Source organism: Siphateles boraxobius, unplaced genomic scaffold (assembly GCF_051911475.1).
Source record: "Siphateles boraxobius isolate OS27281-9 unplaced genomic scaffold, OSU_SipBor_1 12, whole genome shotgun sequence".
Lineage (NCBI taxonomy): Eukaryota > Metazoa > Chordata > Actinopteri > Cypriniformes > Leuciscidae > Siphateles > Siphateles boraxobius.
Genome location: NW_027508722.1, coordinates 35,452,877 through 35,469,641, shown reverse-complemented (window position 1 = coordinate 35,469,641; position 16,765 = coordinate 35,452,877). Strand labels below are relative to the sequence as shown.

Genomic DNA, 16,765 nt, shown 5'->3' with positions numbered 1-16,765 from the left:
TTCATGTTCCGAAGATGAACGAAGGTCTTACAGGGTTGAACAACATGAGGGAGAGTAATTACTGACAGAATTTTCATTTTTGGTTGAACTATCCCTTTAAGTACAATTTTGTAGTAGCCTACTCTTTCCACCACTCTTGCAGAAGAACGTTGTACCCGGAGCTACTTCTCTCCGTTTATGTCTATGATGAGTCACGCAGGTATTGGGCTACTCCGCAGTGGTATGACCCGAACCAGTCAGAAAATAGTCAGATTATAAACACTTAAAAATCTACTCAAGTACTGTAACGAAAGTATTTGTTACTACTCTCCACCTCTCATTTCAAGACGCATGCAGTTTTGTCTATATACCGCTAGAGCGCCAAACGTTACGGATCTGCAGCTTTAAAGGTAGGGACTAGGCAATATTTTTTATAATATTTTATAAACACATTTTGTTATACTGGTTTAAACACTTCACATCTGATAGCAATCAATAATAGAAGTGGTCTAAATATTATAAAATGTATATATATCTTCTGTGGAAGTCTCAGGACCAAAAAATGTTTGTCCAATGATATGATGTCCTGTCTGTCAACAGATGTATTTCCATACCAACATCACACGTCATCAGCGCGTTCCATGAGGCGATGCAGAGTTGTAGACACACACCGGCACTGCAAACAGACAGTAGCCACCTTACAGTTCCTACTGAACCAAAACAAGGAGCTTATGCTGCGTTCACGCCATGTCATAACTGTAATTACAAAATGGCAACCTGTAACGTTCTTGAGCTGTTTCTCTGTTTCGCCGAAATGAATCTGCAGCAGTCAGGTGGTACAGGTCACAGCTCTGGGAGTTGTGTACATTCAGTATGATTGTAATGTTATGTGCTTTGAGACATGAGGTAATTTAACACTATCACTGGTGAGGCTTTGCAGACTCTGCTGTGTGTGTTTGTGTGTTTTGGAGGAGGCATAGCTTTGGAGATAAAGTTGGCTTGCTATTACTAGACTTTCCTTAAGTGTTTTAACATAGAATTGGGCTTTAACATATGGAAGCCCAACCCTTCCAAAAAAGCTATGCAAAAATCAATTCAGGACTAAATTTAAACAAAAGTTAATTGTTTTTTTAAATATATATATCAAGTCATTTATTTTAAATTTCTGCAGGTTCCATATTAATGAATGAATGAATGAGGCATTTATATAGCGCTTTTCATATGTACTTAGGCCTTCTGTACACCCAAAGCGCTTTACAATCATGTCGGGGTCTCTCCTCAACCACCACCAGTTATATTAACAATCCTGCTTTTAAACCCTCCAGTTTATTTGCTTTATAGGCTTCCATTGCAAGTGCTTTATTTTTTCTTTGTTTTTACAAACTCAGTGACAAGTCAACATTATCTAGAGCTTGAGTTCTGTTTAACCTGGAATATTTCTTAAAAATACCAGTTAAGGTACATGGGTCACACTGGTAAAAAAGAGAGTCTTGCGGTGAGCGATTAGACAGCTCACAGGTGCTTCGAATTAAAGCGAGTCCTTTTATACGGTGTGTGTGTTTCTCTGAGATGCGCTGTGTGTTGTGTTGCTTTGAAGTGCTGTGTTATGTTAGAGGTTTGCTTGCGTGTTCTGCCTGCCTCAGTTTCCCCCACAGCGTCTGGGATTTGACCTGGCAAATCCAGAACCTTCCATTTCTTCTTTTTTCAATTTGCTCGGCACGTTTGAAGGAATTTGTTTCAAACAGACTTGTATCACATCTCAGCTGGTGTTCGGCCCAAATGCACGCAAAACACTCTTTGGACAGTTCGGAGGAAGATTCTACGCTCCGATAAGACCAAATTTGGTTCTCGATGCTTAACACGATGTTTAGCGTAAGCCGACCGCAGCATAACAGCAGGAAAACCTTCTATACAGTCAGACCTGGTGGTGGTAACATTCTTTACTGTGGCAAGCACTGGAAAACTCATAAAGACAGTAGGAAAAAAGATTGAAGCTCTAACATGCCGTCAATGGGACTGAGATGATCTTTCAACATGACAGTGACCCATTACATGCCATAAAACTTACGTGAGAGTCGCTCAAAACCAAAAGATTAATGTCCCAGTGCTGAGTTCAGTCCAACTGAGCATCTGTAGAAGAACTTAAGTTTCCTTCCAACCTGATGGAGAGTTTTTCATTCTGCCAAGAAGAATGAACTAAACACCGAGACAAACCCGAGGAGACTCACAACTCTGACTGCAGTCTGAAATTCAGTTTGAGATACAGAGATACAGTTTGATTACGTTTGGGATTTACTGTTTTTTATGTATTTCGTGTTGTGGACTGTTTGCTCATTAACTGCCAAACAACCACCCAGAACACCCTAGCAACCACCTAGAACACTCTGGCAACTGCATAGCAACACCCTCGCAACCACCTAGAATACCTTAATAATCTGTCTGTCCATCCATCCATCCATCCATCCATCCATCCATCCATCCATCCATCCATCCATCCATCCATCCATCCATCCATCCATCCATCCATCCATCCATCCATCCATCCATCCATCCATCCATCCATCCATCCATCCATCCATCCATCCATCCATCCATCCATCCATCCATCCATCCATCCATCCATCCATCCATCCATCCGATAGACTACATGGTCTTAAAACCTTCACACTTCAAGCGTTTAAAATTACTTTTTTATGTTTTATGTTCTTTTTAACTCAGTTGTCTTCCATAATATTTCTGAATAAAACAGGAGAAAACGTGAGAAAACATGATTTTATCCATCAGGATGTTGACAACCATCCATACGAAGGTGACTGATGACATCAGATATAAAAAGGAATGTTTTTTCAGAGGTTTAGTAAGTATATTTTGAAGAATTATTATTATTATTATTAAATCATTACAGTTTTCTCTTTAGAATAACATGCACTGATGGAATTGTTCACAGTAACCTTATTAACATGTATTAAGAAGTACATTTTAACGATTTTTGGGATTATTTTCTCTGCACCCACACCTGACCAGTGTGCTTTCAGAAGTAATTATTTAAAGTTGCATTCTCATGTGCTCACAAAGCAAAGTCCATCCGTGCGTTCAGAGTCTTCTGGGGATGCAAAGCCGCGTCTCCATGGCACCCAGGGGGCGGAGCTTCCACGGTGCTATGGGAAAACAATCTGGACAATCTGAAGGACAGACAGAAGAACTGCAACAAAAGGCTTTAAGAGCGGCAGACAGCTCGTTCAAACTCCGAGCGCGTATGTGTGAGGCATTGTCTACATACACACCATCCATCAAGCGGTCAGGTGGCTCTCTCCCTCTCTCATCATTCTCTACAGCGCTCTTTCTACAGCATGAAATCAATTTTTAGCTCCTCATTTCCTTTGCCAAGAAAAGAGGCAAGTCTGCCAGACAGACACACACACACACACACACACACACACACACACACACACATTCCTTGTGTATTCCCATTGGACTTGTTAGGTGGAGTCTGGGTTTAAGTCTTGCCTAATTTAAAATAAGAAGCATTTTAGTTCACTGATTATGATCCTAAAACTTTTCAAACACACACACCATGAACAAAGATGCACACACACACATACACACACACACTGATTTCATTGTCCAGACCACCCAGTGTGTGTGTGTGTGTGAGAGAGAGAGGAGTTACTTATCTATAGTTTGGGGATCAAACTATACATCTGCCTCCAAAAGTGAACTAAGCTTTTTTAGGGAAGATCCAGGGACATCCTTAATTTGAAAAATTTATAATTCAATAAAAAAAATATTTTTTATTATTTTTTATTTATCTATTTAATATTTTATGCATATTTTTATATAAAAGTGAAAAAAGTTTTCTATTAGGATTTGAGTTAGTTTCTAGTAATAATAACGCATTTTATAAAAACACTATGAATTTACGACATGTCCTCATTTACGCAGGTTAGTAAACGTGTGTAAAGGGTTTTGCTTCACTTTCAAAATGATAATTTCATATAGAATACTATTGCAGTTTATCCTTTTGCAGTTAAAATATTTTTGTATTACTATTTATTGATTATGTTGGTTTTTATTTATTTCTGTATTGTTTATTTTCATAAAAAAAGTTTAAATATTTTCTTTTAAGGTTTTGGTTATTCTATTGAAATAATCATTTGCTATATATAAAAAACATTTGCATTAACAAAGCGCATGAACCTTAGTATGTCTATTTTAGAGAGCTAGCGCCATGATTTCCTTTACATGCACTATATAGTAAATCTAATATGGAATACAAGCAGTTTTCCAATGAAAACTTGGTGATGTTTTAGTGGAAAATGTTGAGGTGAAGACAGTGTATTTCCAGTAAAATGTTCCCGATATTCCATTGGAATGTTTCTGATGTTCCAGTGGAATGTTTGTGATGTTCTGCTAGAATTAACATTTCTGGAGTGTGTCAGATGGCTGTCCAAAATCCAGTGCGTTATCCCGTTAGTATTTTTCTCATTATTCCGCCCTCGCTTTTTTCTGCGTCGGAGGAAAACAGATGGAGAGGCTGAAAAGAGAAGATGTTGTGACGGAATTTTCATCATCTTCTCTGTGACTGGTGTCGGAGTGAGCGGTCGGATCCAAAGAGGCTTTGTGTCGTTATCACGGCTTGCTGAGTGACGCGCGCACACACACACACACGGCGCGGGCTGCAGGTGCAGGATCCTGGAATGTGTTTGAAATGATGTTCACCTGCAGGGGCCGTGAGAACCTGAGGGACTCAACAGAAACACGAACTCCTCAGAGATCAAAGGTCAGAGGTCATCTTCTTGCTCTCATGTGAAATATCCAGTCTGGATATTGACACACACACATAGCCTACTAGAGTATTTCTCATCTACCAATACAAATCTTGAACAGGTGCAGTGAGCGTCTCCCAGTCAGGATATGGGAGGGGGAGGGGGGTTTGTGAGGAGAAACTTTAAGCGAAGGCCTGGATATCTGGATGTCGCTCTACTCAAGAACATGAAGCAAACGCTTCTACCTGCACAAACTCCATTTCAGGCATTGTGTTCTGAAATGTCTGAATACAATTCATAACAACAATGTAATGCTGAATTCTTCACTTTATTTTACAGTATGTACACTTACGTGTATTTACAGTGTACTTGAAAGCAGTGGGTAATATAAGATAATGGGTTAAGGTTAGGTTTAGAGTTATTACCCAGTTATTGTAATTACTATAATAAGTACATAGTATGTACATGGGGAACAGAACAAAATAAAGTGCTACCTCAAATTGTATCAATATACAGTACAACAAATGATGAGGCAAAACAAGATAGAAACTTGCACATTAGAAATGAGCAGAACTTGTTTAACAAATTAAATACTTTCAATACAAAATGCAAATAAATGAAAATGTTAAGATCAACAAAATCTCAAATGCTTACATACATATACATTTATCCATATCATGTATCAATTAATTTAAGAATCAAAATGTTAAAATAAATACAAAATAAATTAATAATTCAATTAAAAAAATTAGTAAGCATGTTCAAAGAATTACAATCATTTTTAGATTCTAATGATTTTAATTAGATTAATTAGAATCATCTTTTGTGAAGTTTTTTTAATTCATGCCCATATAATCTTTAATCAAAATAAATTCCAGTCCTCCTGCAGCTTCTCTTCTGATGATGTGTTTGCTGACGCGAGGGCGGGACAACCTGTCACTCACATGAGATCCACCAATAGCAAACCACAACCATACAATCAATTCCTGATGGATGAAATAGAGTCCCGCCCTACATTTCTTCTTGTTCGAGAAGCCATTTCACTTATATATACGTCATAATAGAGAAGAAAGAACTATCACAACTTATGGTTCAATGTTGACTAGAGCAACATTTTGAATCTTGCTGGGCATGTTGAACTGTCCACAGGTTTGCACTCAGGTTAAATACCTGGTTGCATTGCATTATGAGTTCTGAATCAGGCTGTAAACTATTTGTTTTTCAGAAAGCAACCCAATTAAAATGTGAAATCCAGGTTAAGGTTAGGATGGTTAGATTTAGATGCAGAATGGTTAGATGTTGTAACAACACCCTAAAGTGATTGGTGAAAGGCAGCTTTTCTAAACGGAATCAATTGAACTAATTGCTTTGCAAATTGTTTCACTCTTTCGAAGCGTTCGAAACACCACAGGCTGGCGACACCTGCTGGTCAAACGACATGTTATAAATGTCATCCCATGGGTGTTCTATAAAATGTATGTTATTTTACTAATGTATAGTTCTTGTTTTGTGTTTTATAAGACAAGGATTGGTCTATATAATTCTCCTTTTCTGTTTTATGAAAGTATTAAACTTAATGGCTTCATCAATTTTTGGTTTTTAAATGTTTCGAAATCAAGGTTCGAATCAGTATGACGTAACGAAGCATCGCTTGTTGTACAGCTCTGAAAAAATAAAAAATACAAGCTCCGAACCACTGATTCCAAACAAAAGATTAAAATGTTTCGAAGGTTCGAAAACGCTCATCATCAGTAAACCATCGATGTCCGAATTCTCCTACATACATCACACTCTCGTGTAGTGTTTCGGGCCTAAAGCATCAAACTCATGTTTGTACAGGTTCAGTGTGTGTGAAATCATAATGTGGGTTTAATTACCTAATGAATCTCGCGCATAAACTCTGCAGCTGTCTTAATCAAACATACAAACACACATTCCTCACCTCACCTGACACGACACCCGAGCAGCTGCTGGCACACACACATACACAGAGAGAGAGAGAGAGAATATCAAATCTTGGTGTGTGTTCAATGTGGGAAATAGGCAAGATTGTAAAAGAGTAAGTTACCCTTCACATTGGGATACTATTATACTTTTTAGTGGTTGCAACAGCAGGTTACTAGTTCACGTGAACTAATTTGGTTGAAAACTGCATTTAGATTAAAGATAATTATTCCACTCGAGTATTTTCGGTCTTAAAGTTATTGCAACTAAACGGATGAATGTAAATTTGTAGTAACGTTAGCCTATAGCTGACTAAACAATGGAGAAATACTTGCATTTGCTTTGGCAAAGATTTTTGGTTTAAGTTCCAGAACAATGCAAGTAAAACCAAAAGTTTGAATTATTTCTAAATGTGCCCCTATAAACTAGTTAGGTTCGTAAGTATTAATTTAATAATTAGTGGTATTTGTTTAGCTAAGCAATAAGCATCACTGTTACTGTTGCTTCTCTTGTTAAAGTGCATGTTAGGATTGATGGACCTTTAGTACATTGATTAGGTCTACTTCTGAACTCTTTTTGTTGTATTACGTTTCTATTAGTGGATTTTAGTTCTGGTAACCCAAAGGGTGCAGGTTCAGGTCCTAGAAGAGTTGATCCATATATCTGCTCTCTCACTATGGACAAGACAAAAGTTAGTTTTGCACAGACTGGTGTCTGCCGCCCTCTTGGGGAGAAAGAGGATTTGCTAGTTTGTGCATTCAATTTATTTATTGAGAATATATTAACCCATATTACACAGACAATTTAAATGTTATACATCATTGTGGAGATTTACAATTCTCATTTCATGCCGTAAAGCTAAACGGGAACCACAAAGTGGTTAAACAAGCCAAAATAAAACAAGCAAAGCAGGTTACAATAACGTAAATGATCTTGTGCAAGTAGGCTCATACGTATACATCATAGTGGACAGAGAATGTGTATTTGAACACTAGTCTATGTGCGCATTCAAGAGATCTTCATAAAGTTCCACTCTCCAGTTTCAAATCCACCTTCATCTTCTGCTTCTCCATCACCGTCTCCAGTTCTGTGGCTCTGTGAGCGTCCTGAGAGACACACAGTGTGTTTAATGCTTCTTTATTAGGTTGATTATTGCATTTTAAGTTAGGATATTTATCTGGGTCCTCGTGCAATACTTCACATTGTTCAGTACATACTGGCAACTATTTTTTTTAAATGATCTTGACTGCAATATACAGAAAATGAATACTGTATGGTGTGTGATTTCTGCAAAAGCTGCATTGATGAATATCAATTATAACATATTGGTATAGTGCCAATGTTTTCACTTTGAATTCAAAGGCTTTAATTCAGTACCAATTCTTTTCATTGTAAAAGACCAAAATGATGCTGTACCATCAGGAGTGAGTGGATTTTGTGTTAAGACCTTTTTGAACATTTGAATTTAAATTTAGAATGTTGTTATTTAAAAGAATTCTAAATTTAGAAGTAGAGTGAATTATTCCGTAACCGTTATATGTAGCTTCATATAAAACAACAGAAGCGTATGAGACCTAGATGAAGTAAATGTGTGTTTGATGTACCTCTATCTGGGCTCTCTGTACGGTCAGCTGACTGTAGACTCTAGTGCCCTCCTCAGGAATAACAGCACGCAGCTCTTCTTTATTCAGGGAGAACAGCTGAGCTCCATTCAGAACCCGCAGACACTGTACAGTCCTGCACACACACCAACAACAGCCTTTCAGAGACTAAACTCTGCTGTATATCTGGACAATTATATAGGACACCTCAAAACAGAGACTAAAAGCTGCTCCGATGACATAAATGTGGTTAAACCAGTAAAGTGTTTCTCAACTCTGGCCGCTTTCATGCAGAGTTTAGCTTCAACCTTGATCAAACTCACCTGACTGTAACTATATAATAATCCTGAAAACCTTGATTATCTTGTTCATGTGTGTTTGATCAGGGTGTAAACTCTGCAGGAAAGTAGACATTTAACCCCTGAACTAGTAGAGAGGAGATAGATCTCTTACAAAAATCCCAAATTTAGACGTATATGCGTTAATACTTATATCATCTATAAGTCTATAGAATTAAGTCTATAGAATGTGACCAATCAGGGATCAGCTTCACTTTTCATGTGACAGAAAATTGTTGCTCTATATACAGTCAATCACATTTTACCAGTCAGGACGTTGCACAAAGATCAATTTCGGACTAATATAGGATTTGTTGTTCACACAAATAACCAAATACCAATGCAACATGAATGCATTGGCAAAATACTACAGTTTTAATATAAAATCATGCTAAATGAACGTGGGGTCGGTGATGTGAGGTGTTAGAGGCTGATTGTTATTGTTAATAGCTGACTGATTGCTGTAATGTGTTTCCTGACTCACGGCTCACTGAAGCCTTTCTTCTGCAGCCAGTTTTCCACCTCTGCCGGCGGTGAGCTGTAATCCAGCGGCGCAGACGTGTCCGTCGAGCGGTGAATCGTCAGTCGAGGAGACAGGTTCTTCCCGCTGGTCAAGCGGTGCAGTAACTCATCATTCACCTGCATCGCTGATCAATACGACCACAAGAACACCGTGAGCGTCATATACTGTTACAGTATTTATTCATATTGTGGAATGAATATTTCTTAGCATTAATTCTTAATATTATTGTTAACTCAAACCATAAAAAACATTGTATTACGTGAAATAATTCAACAACAAAAAAAATCAGCTATTTGCACAGGTAACATTTCTTATTTTTGTTCAATTGAAGTACTGAATCAACTAAAACTAAAACTTAATTAAAGCTATATAGAGATTTTAAATAAAGGACAAGAACATACAACAAATTAAAATATGAAAATAAATTCTAATTCAAAATATCAACAGAAACTATAATAGCATATCAGTGTTGCTAAACTAACACAGATTTAATACTCTCATTTTAAATTTAGTTTAAGTTTTAGTAATTTTATGTGCTATTTTAATATTTATTTAAAGCTTTATGGCTTATAATAAACATAAAAATATAGCTTTCATTTTATTTTAGTTTTAGTAATTTCAGTACTTCAGCTTAAAAGGCAATATTTGTGTTTTTCATTTAAAACCTTTAACTTAATTGAATCTGTCTATTTAATTTTATTTCAGCTTTCTTTCAAATACTCAAAACGATTTTGAACAGTTTTAGTTAATAATAACAACACTGGTTTGAGAAGCAGGAGACTCAGTCTCAATGCTGTTTTTAAGAAACTTGAGATATTAAAGAGATGTGATGTGAGAAGTTTATATTGCTCAGCCGGTTACTAGTGTGTTTATACCTTTCTCTGTGTCCTCAGGCAGAGATCCGTGAATCATGCTGCGAGGCCGAGGGGGTCTGGGGTCAGAGGTCATGGCGGACGGGCTGGGAAGGGCGTTGGATATCGGTGGAGCAGCGGGAGGCTGAAACAGAGACGTGAAAGTCAGAACGAGGAGAAGAAGAGAGATGTTTTGGAGTGACCGATGTGAGTTTGTACCTTTGGGGTTTTATGCAGCATAGGGTTGTCGATGTGTGTGACCGGCTCCAGGATGTTAAACGGCACGAATCCCACTTCATTAAACTTATTACGACACTTCCACCATCGCTTAGATGACTCAACCACCTGTATGACAGAGAAAAACAGGAAAATAAGGGATTATTTGTATTATTATAATACTTAGATGTGTTGTATGTATGTAGATGTATGAATAATGGGGATTTATGCTTGAAATACAAAGTCCTACATGAAATAAAATAAAAATAATAAATCTACATGAATAAATGTATAAAAATCCCAGATGTCTCCATAAATCAATCAATCAATAAATATATCAAATGTATTATTATTATTAATTTATCAAATTATATTTGAGATTGTCTTTATTTGGCGAGTTATGCATGAAAAAATTATATATATATATATATATATATATATATATATATATTAATAAAATTTACATGAACAAATCCCCAGAAATCTCCATGAATACATTATATATTTATTATTTTGTATATAAATGTTTATATATAAATATATATGTGCATATATACATGAGAATGTCTTTGTTTGGCAAGCCATACATTAAATAAATGTATATTTAGAATAAAATAAATAAATGTACTGTATACATAAAATAAAAATCTCCAGATGTCTCAAATAATAATAACAAAAACTAAAAAAAAGCAATATGTTTTCTTTAGGATAGGGATTGGGTTAGTATATAGTATTATAATGATCTTTATATAAAAACAACAGACATCACTGATGACCTCTAGCGTCTCTCCTTGAAGTACAGACAGCTCACTGTTGTTCCGTGCAACAAAATCATAACTGCATCGATACAAGCGCTCTTCCACACCGCCATCACTGAGGAAGAGAGACAGAGATCTTTACACTACATGTACATTAAAACTTTACGAATTACAATTTTTAAAATGCAGTTAAAAAATAGGCACCTTTCATTACTGAGATTAAAAAGGACAGAAACTCTGAGTCATTTAAGAGAGAATAGACAATGACTGAATGAAGGTTTGTTTCACACTGAAGCCATTATACTTCATTTACACTGAAGCGAAACTCCTGAGAGTCGACACCACAAATGAACTTTTGTTAGTTAGTCTTTTGTTATTTGTGTGAACAAACCCTGGCCTATATTGATTCTTACATTGGTCCGAAATGTATCTTTGTCTAATGTGATTGACTGTCTACGGAGCTACAATTTCCGGTCACATGTCTGATGATCAGCTGAAAGGTGAAGCTGATCCCTGATTGGTCGCATTCTATAAACTAATGATATAAGTATTAATGTATAAGTCTGTGTGTTTGTTTGATGATTCTTCATATGTGAATCAAACTTACAGTTCGTCTGTAGTCTGAACAGGAGCAGTGTGACGGTCCGAAGCGTGAGACGGTGTCAGCTGGGTGTGACAGAGACAATTCAACATGTAAGCAAAATTACATAAACTCACAATGATGGACAAGGAAATCACATTTATTGTTTTTTATTTGTTTGTTTTTCTTCATGGTTAATTATGTTTTTAAATTCTATCTCACCATCTGACTGTTTGGTTAGCACAAATTAATTATAAATAAATGAAACGGCTCAGAAAGTGTAATTAAATTTTAATTTAAAGATACTGTAATCAAAGAAGCCTATCTATAAGCCTAATATACAGCATTTATATTACCATTCAACAGTTTGGGGTTGATACGATTTTTTTAAATAATTTAAATATTTTATTCAAGATGGATGCATTAAATTGATCAAAAGTGACAAGAAAGACACACAAAATGTTACAAAAGTTATCTTAATTCAAATAAATGCTGTTCTCTGGAACTTCCTATCAAAGAATCCTGAAAAGGTGTTTTTCAACATTTATAATCATTAGAAATGTTTCTTGAGCAGCAAATCATCATATTAGAATGATTTCTCAAGGACCATGTTACACTGAAGACTGGAGTAATGATGCAGAAAATTCAGCTTTGATCACAGGAATAAATTACATTTGAAAATATATTCAAATAGAAAGCTTTTATTTAAAATTGTAATAATATTTCACATTTCTATTGTATTTTTGATCAGATAAATGAAGCCTTGGTGAGCAGAGGAGACTTATTTCAAAAATGTTTAAAACAATCTAACCGACCCCAAACTTTTAGTACATTATTGGACACAATAACACATATCAGACGTAAATACTACATTACCTCTACTTTTGAGGGCTCTGCGTCCTGTTTGTGTTCTGACTCCACAGGATCAACCCAACCAGCGGCGTCTGACCCCGGAGGCTTCCAGCCGTCCTGAAACACGAGTGTGTACGGCGCCACGGGACTCCGCAGAGCAGACCTACATGAAGTCAACCAGACATCAGCATGTGCACATATTAAAGGGACCGATTTTTTTAAATTCTGCATCATGTACCTTTGGTGTGTCCAGTTAGGCCCTAAAGAGACCCATAATGCATTCTCCTGTGCTGTCAGGCTGTCCTGTAGCAGAGCCACGGCTCCTTGTGTCATCGCTGGGCTGGACACGGACGCGGCAAAACCAGGACCTCCTGTTGCCCTCACGATCTACAAACACACAAATGAAGGTGAATTACTCTATTTGAGTGCACTTCTCCAAACCCTTTTGATGAAACACTTGAAACAATTCAGTGCAACAAAGGCCTTAAAGGCTTTGCCGTTTGCTCAAGAGAAATATGTGCAAACATATAAATGCACACGCACACATTCAGCTCTCTTTACTCACCATGTCGAGCGGTTTGAAGACGTGATGCACAAGCTCCTCGGACGTCGGATTGGTGATGACGGATTTTAACCGTGCCTGTAAAACAAACAGTGCGCTTATAACAACCTGACAGAGAAATATGCTACCGCCTGCAGCTTCATATGAGTATCCGGCAGTTTCTCAAGAATTCAGCTCTTCAAATAGCAATAAATAACTATATAAAATAATGTAAATTTAAATATAAAATAAAAATAATATAGTTTATATATATTATATACATAAAATTATATATATACAGGTATATATATAATTTTATGTATATAATATTCTCTCTTTCTCTCTCTCTCTCTCTCTCTCTCTCTATATATATATATATATATATATATATATATAATTTTACATTTTATTTAATGCTTTTTTAGATAATAAATCAATAATAATGCATCATATGTGTAATACATCTCTAAAATCCTTTTTATTTTATTTTTAAATATGTAAATAGCATTTTCTGGGAAACAATTAAACATGCTAAATATAGATTTGTTTAATATATTAAATGATAAATTATGATGATAATTATTATTATTATGAATAATTAAATAAAACAATATTAAATAAATATAAAAGTAATAAATTATTCATTAAATCTTCATTTAAAATCATTAAAATATATAATAAAAATGAATTACTATATCATTAATTAATTTACACTGCAAAAGATGTTCTGAACTTATTCTTTTATATTGACATTAATTGACATTATTTTATATTGACATTCATGACTCACCAACAGGCTGAAGATGTATTTGAATTTCTGAAAAGCGTCAGCAAACTCTTTCTCAGACGGCGGTTTGGCTTTAGCCGTGAGAAGATCCTCTATAAAACAGAAACGCACAACAAACTCTCTAAACACGGATCATGTGCGCTATTAACAAAATCAAAGGAAACATGTAAGAGAAGATTTCCAAGTACATTATGTTCTTGTAACAAATGCAGATTTGTTTAAGATGATGCAGGTATATTGTTCTGATTGAGAATATGCCAGTATACACATGAAGCGTGAATACTGCTGACGGCCCATAACACACCGCTTCCCCATCAGGAACTGATAACAAACCTACATCTACTGATAAGAGCGCACTACAATAGGCTCTTTACAGACTGGTCAATTCACTTGTGTTTTGGGAACACTTTAAGGAATTTACATTATCTTTTGCTTTCTTTTGATAAGCATTCAGGTTTAATTTCTCCTTCTTATAAACTCATACCGTCTGCACTTTTCTTCTGACTTTTCTTCTTCTTTTTGCTTCTCTGGTCGAGGATAATCTGAGCCTCTGCTGACTGCTGCAGCTTTCCGATGAACAGTTCGATGTCATCAAAACAATGATTAAGCACATCCTAGAAATAGAGAGAGAGAGCGGCGGTTAATAATAAAAAGATATGCAGAGTTCTTTAATTTACTTCTTCTTGATCTTTGTAACTGTTGTTAATGAAAGCAGTGATATCAGGGTGGCGTTGTTGGTCATGCTAATGGTCAACTGAAGGTCGACTAGAGCGTCCGAGGTCAACGGTCTTATAAACTAACTGAACAATACATGCTAATTCAGTCATACTTTGGGGACAAATGTATCACGGTTTCCAGAAAAAAATTAAAGCAGCACATTGATAAGAATAATAATAAATGTTTCTTGAGCAGCAAATCAGCATATTAGAATGATTTCTGAAGGATCATGTGACACTGAAAATTCAGCTTTGATCACAGGAAATAGATTACATTTTACAATATATTCACATAAAAAACAGTTTATTTAAATTGTAATTATTTGTTAAATTTGTAACTGTATTTTTGATCAAATAAATGCAGCCTTGATGAGCATAAGAGACTTCTCTTTTCTTTTTTCCCCAAACGTTTCACTGTGTGTGTGTGTGTGTGTGTGTGTGTGTGTGTGTGTGTGTGTGTGTGTGTGTGTGTGTGTGTGTGTGTGTGTGTGTGTGTGTGTGTGTGTGTGTGTGTTTTTATGTACTCACCACTTCCATCTGAGCTTTAAGAAATGACTTATCAGGTTGACTGTTTCCTAGTCCGTTAGCTAGAAATGAGAGTGTGTTAATCTGTGTCTCTTTATAATAAAACATATAGATAGTATTGATTCACACACACACACACACACCTCTGATGCCCGAGTAGGGTGGAGGGGGATTGGATGAGGGTGGATTTGGGGCTTGTGTGTACGGAGGGCTCGGAATATCCATACGGGACCGAGAGAACCTGAAACAAACACATTCACATGACAACACACCCTTTATCCAGAAGGACAGTGTGTGTTGTAGTCTAGCGGAAAAACTACAGTATTTTAGTCGCTATTGATGTATGTCACAGTGCTTTAATCGAAATGTGGTTTAATTGCTGACACACAATGTTAATGAGTCACCAACAATCACATCAAACATCTTTTGAGTTATATAACAATAACGCCCATATAAACACACACATGGTAAAAAGCTTTTCATCTTCTAAATAAGACATTATCTTGTAAATAAAGACTCAATTAAACACTATTTTGAATTAAGTTAATTTACTAAGCTATGAAAATGAGTTAGTCAAATTTATTTAAACTACAAACCAGAGTAAAGTGTTGTACATTAAATGATGACGTACCATAGTCTTCAATTGTTTTTATATGAAGATAATTATATGGATTACACAGTAACCCAAACCCTAAAAGAAAACCTTTTGCATTTTTAAAATAAAAGACATCCACAAATTGTCTGATTTATCAGATTTTGCTCACTTCTAGTGACAATTCAGTGCACAAAATCTAGGTTAACCAACACACTCATTCATAAATAATACTAGAAAATATGTTTGGCATTCAGTTTGACATTGAGATGCCTTGAGGTTAGTTCAACATGTCTCTCGCTGTGAAACACACACACAGATTCGATCTCATTCTCTGAAACTGAAAAGCGCACGTAGAGCAGATAAAGATAACACACTGTACCTGACTGCAGTCCTGGTTGTAAGTGTTTAGTCCTAAAGGACAGCCGAGGTCGAATGAATCTTTATTTCCCTTGGAAACTCTGTCTCTCTGCCTCCCTCCCTGAACTCTCAGTCACACCTTTGTAAGCTATGTAGAAACTGGTTAAACCGGTTTATCTGCCGGATAACAGGTTCTTGTCTCTCTGTCTTGGTTGTGAATACAGTGGAAATGACAACATCACCTGACTGTAAAGATCCGTACCTGTTTGCTCTTATTGAGTAATGCGACACAACCCGCTTAATGTCATCTCTTATGTGCTCCGCCTGAAATGTGCAAACAGGTAGACAGTGATGTCATCACAGAGGAGGAGCTCTGCTTGGAGAAACACAACAGTATCACCTGAATCAAGGAGTGACTGCTGCAATGAAAAATGTCTCACTTTGACAGACGCACAGCTGAAGAAATACACACTCGGCCTCTTCTGGGTGCAGCTCTGACACACCAGCAGAAGAAGAGCTGGATCCCGGAGAAATGGGGGATTTATGACGTCACAGCGGAGAACAGACCACAGGGCAAACTCCTCCAGTTCCTCATCAATGGTCAGTCATGGAACAATAAACACATTCATCATTATTTGCAACTAAAAAAATAGTCTGTACAATGTGCAATGCTTCACAAATATTCAATGATCCTTAGGCTATTGAGTGACCCTCAATTTTGTTGCATTACATCAAGTGTCTATATGTGTCTCATTTTTGAAATCTCAGTCTTTTAATCAGCTGGTGTTTTTTAGTGGATTTGCAAGAACTTTTTACATTTATGCATTTGGCTGAAA

The 16,765-nt window shown here is 36.3% G+C and overlaps 1 protein-coding gene and 1 long non-coding RNA gene across 7 annotated transcripts in view; one reads left to right on the top strand and one right to left on the bottom strand.

The window, feature by feature from the left end:
• Nucleotides 1-7,438: 7,438 nt before the first annotated feature.
• Nucleotides 7,439-16,765, bottom strand: part of eps8l1b (EPS8 signaling adaptor L1b) — a 12,511-nt gene continuing 3,184 nt past the window's right edge. For 3 of the 6 annotated variants that reach the window (XM_077219260.1, XM_077219262.1, XM_077219263.1), the window contains 16 exons: nt 16,370-16,519; nt 16,192-16,253; nt 15,121-15,218; nt 14,981-15,039; nt 14,221-14,350; nt 13,740-13,828; nt 12,974-13,048; nt 12,647-12,795; nt 12,433-12,571; nt 11,584-11,642; nt 10,983-11,091; nt 10,222-10,347; nt 10,027-10,147; nt 9,113-9,275; nt 8,294-8,426; nt 7,439-7,795 (listed from right to left, as the gene is read on the bottom strand). In XM_077219260.1, coding sequence (XP_077075375.1) covers nt 7,709-7,795; nt 8,294-8,426; nt 9,113-9,275; nt 10,027-10,147; nt 10,222-10,347; nt 10,983-11,091; nt 11,584-11,642; nt 12,433-12,571; nt 12,647-12,795; nt 12,974-13,048; nt 13,740-13,828; nt 14,221-14,350; nt 14,981-15,039; nt 15,121-15,218; nt 16,192-16,253; nt 16,370-16,519 — 1,749 coding nt within the window. In that variant the 3' untranslated portion in view covers nt 7,439-7,708. The remainder of the gene's footprint in view (nt 7,796-8,293; nt 8,427-9,112; nt 9,276-10,026; nt 10,148-10,221; nt 10,348-10,982; nt 11,092-11,583; nt 11,643-12,432; nt 12,572-12,646; nt 12,796-12,973; nt 13,049-13,739; nt 13,829-14,220; nt 14,351-14,980; nt 15,040-15,120; nt 15,219-16,191; nt 16,254-16,369; nt 16,520-16,765) is intronic. The other 3 variants (XM_077219261.1, XM_077219264.1, XM_077219266.1) reach the window with 1 other exon arrangement.
• The window catches only part of LOC143727315 (uncharacterized), an 8,177-nt gene continuing 577 nt past the window's right edge, over nt 9,166-16,765 (top strand). The window contains exons 1-5 of the long non-coding RNA XR_013199464.1: nt 9,166-9,301; nt 10,045-10,209; nt 11,597-11,669; nt 12,480-12,815; nt 16,271-16,529. This is a non-coding gene — a long non-coding RNA (uncharacterized LOC143727315). The remainder of the gene's footprint in view (nt 9,302-10,044; nt 10,210-11,596; nt 11,670-12,479; nt 12,816-16,270; nt 16,530-16,765) is intronic.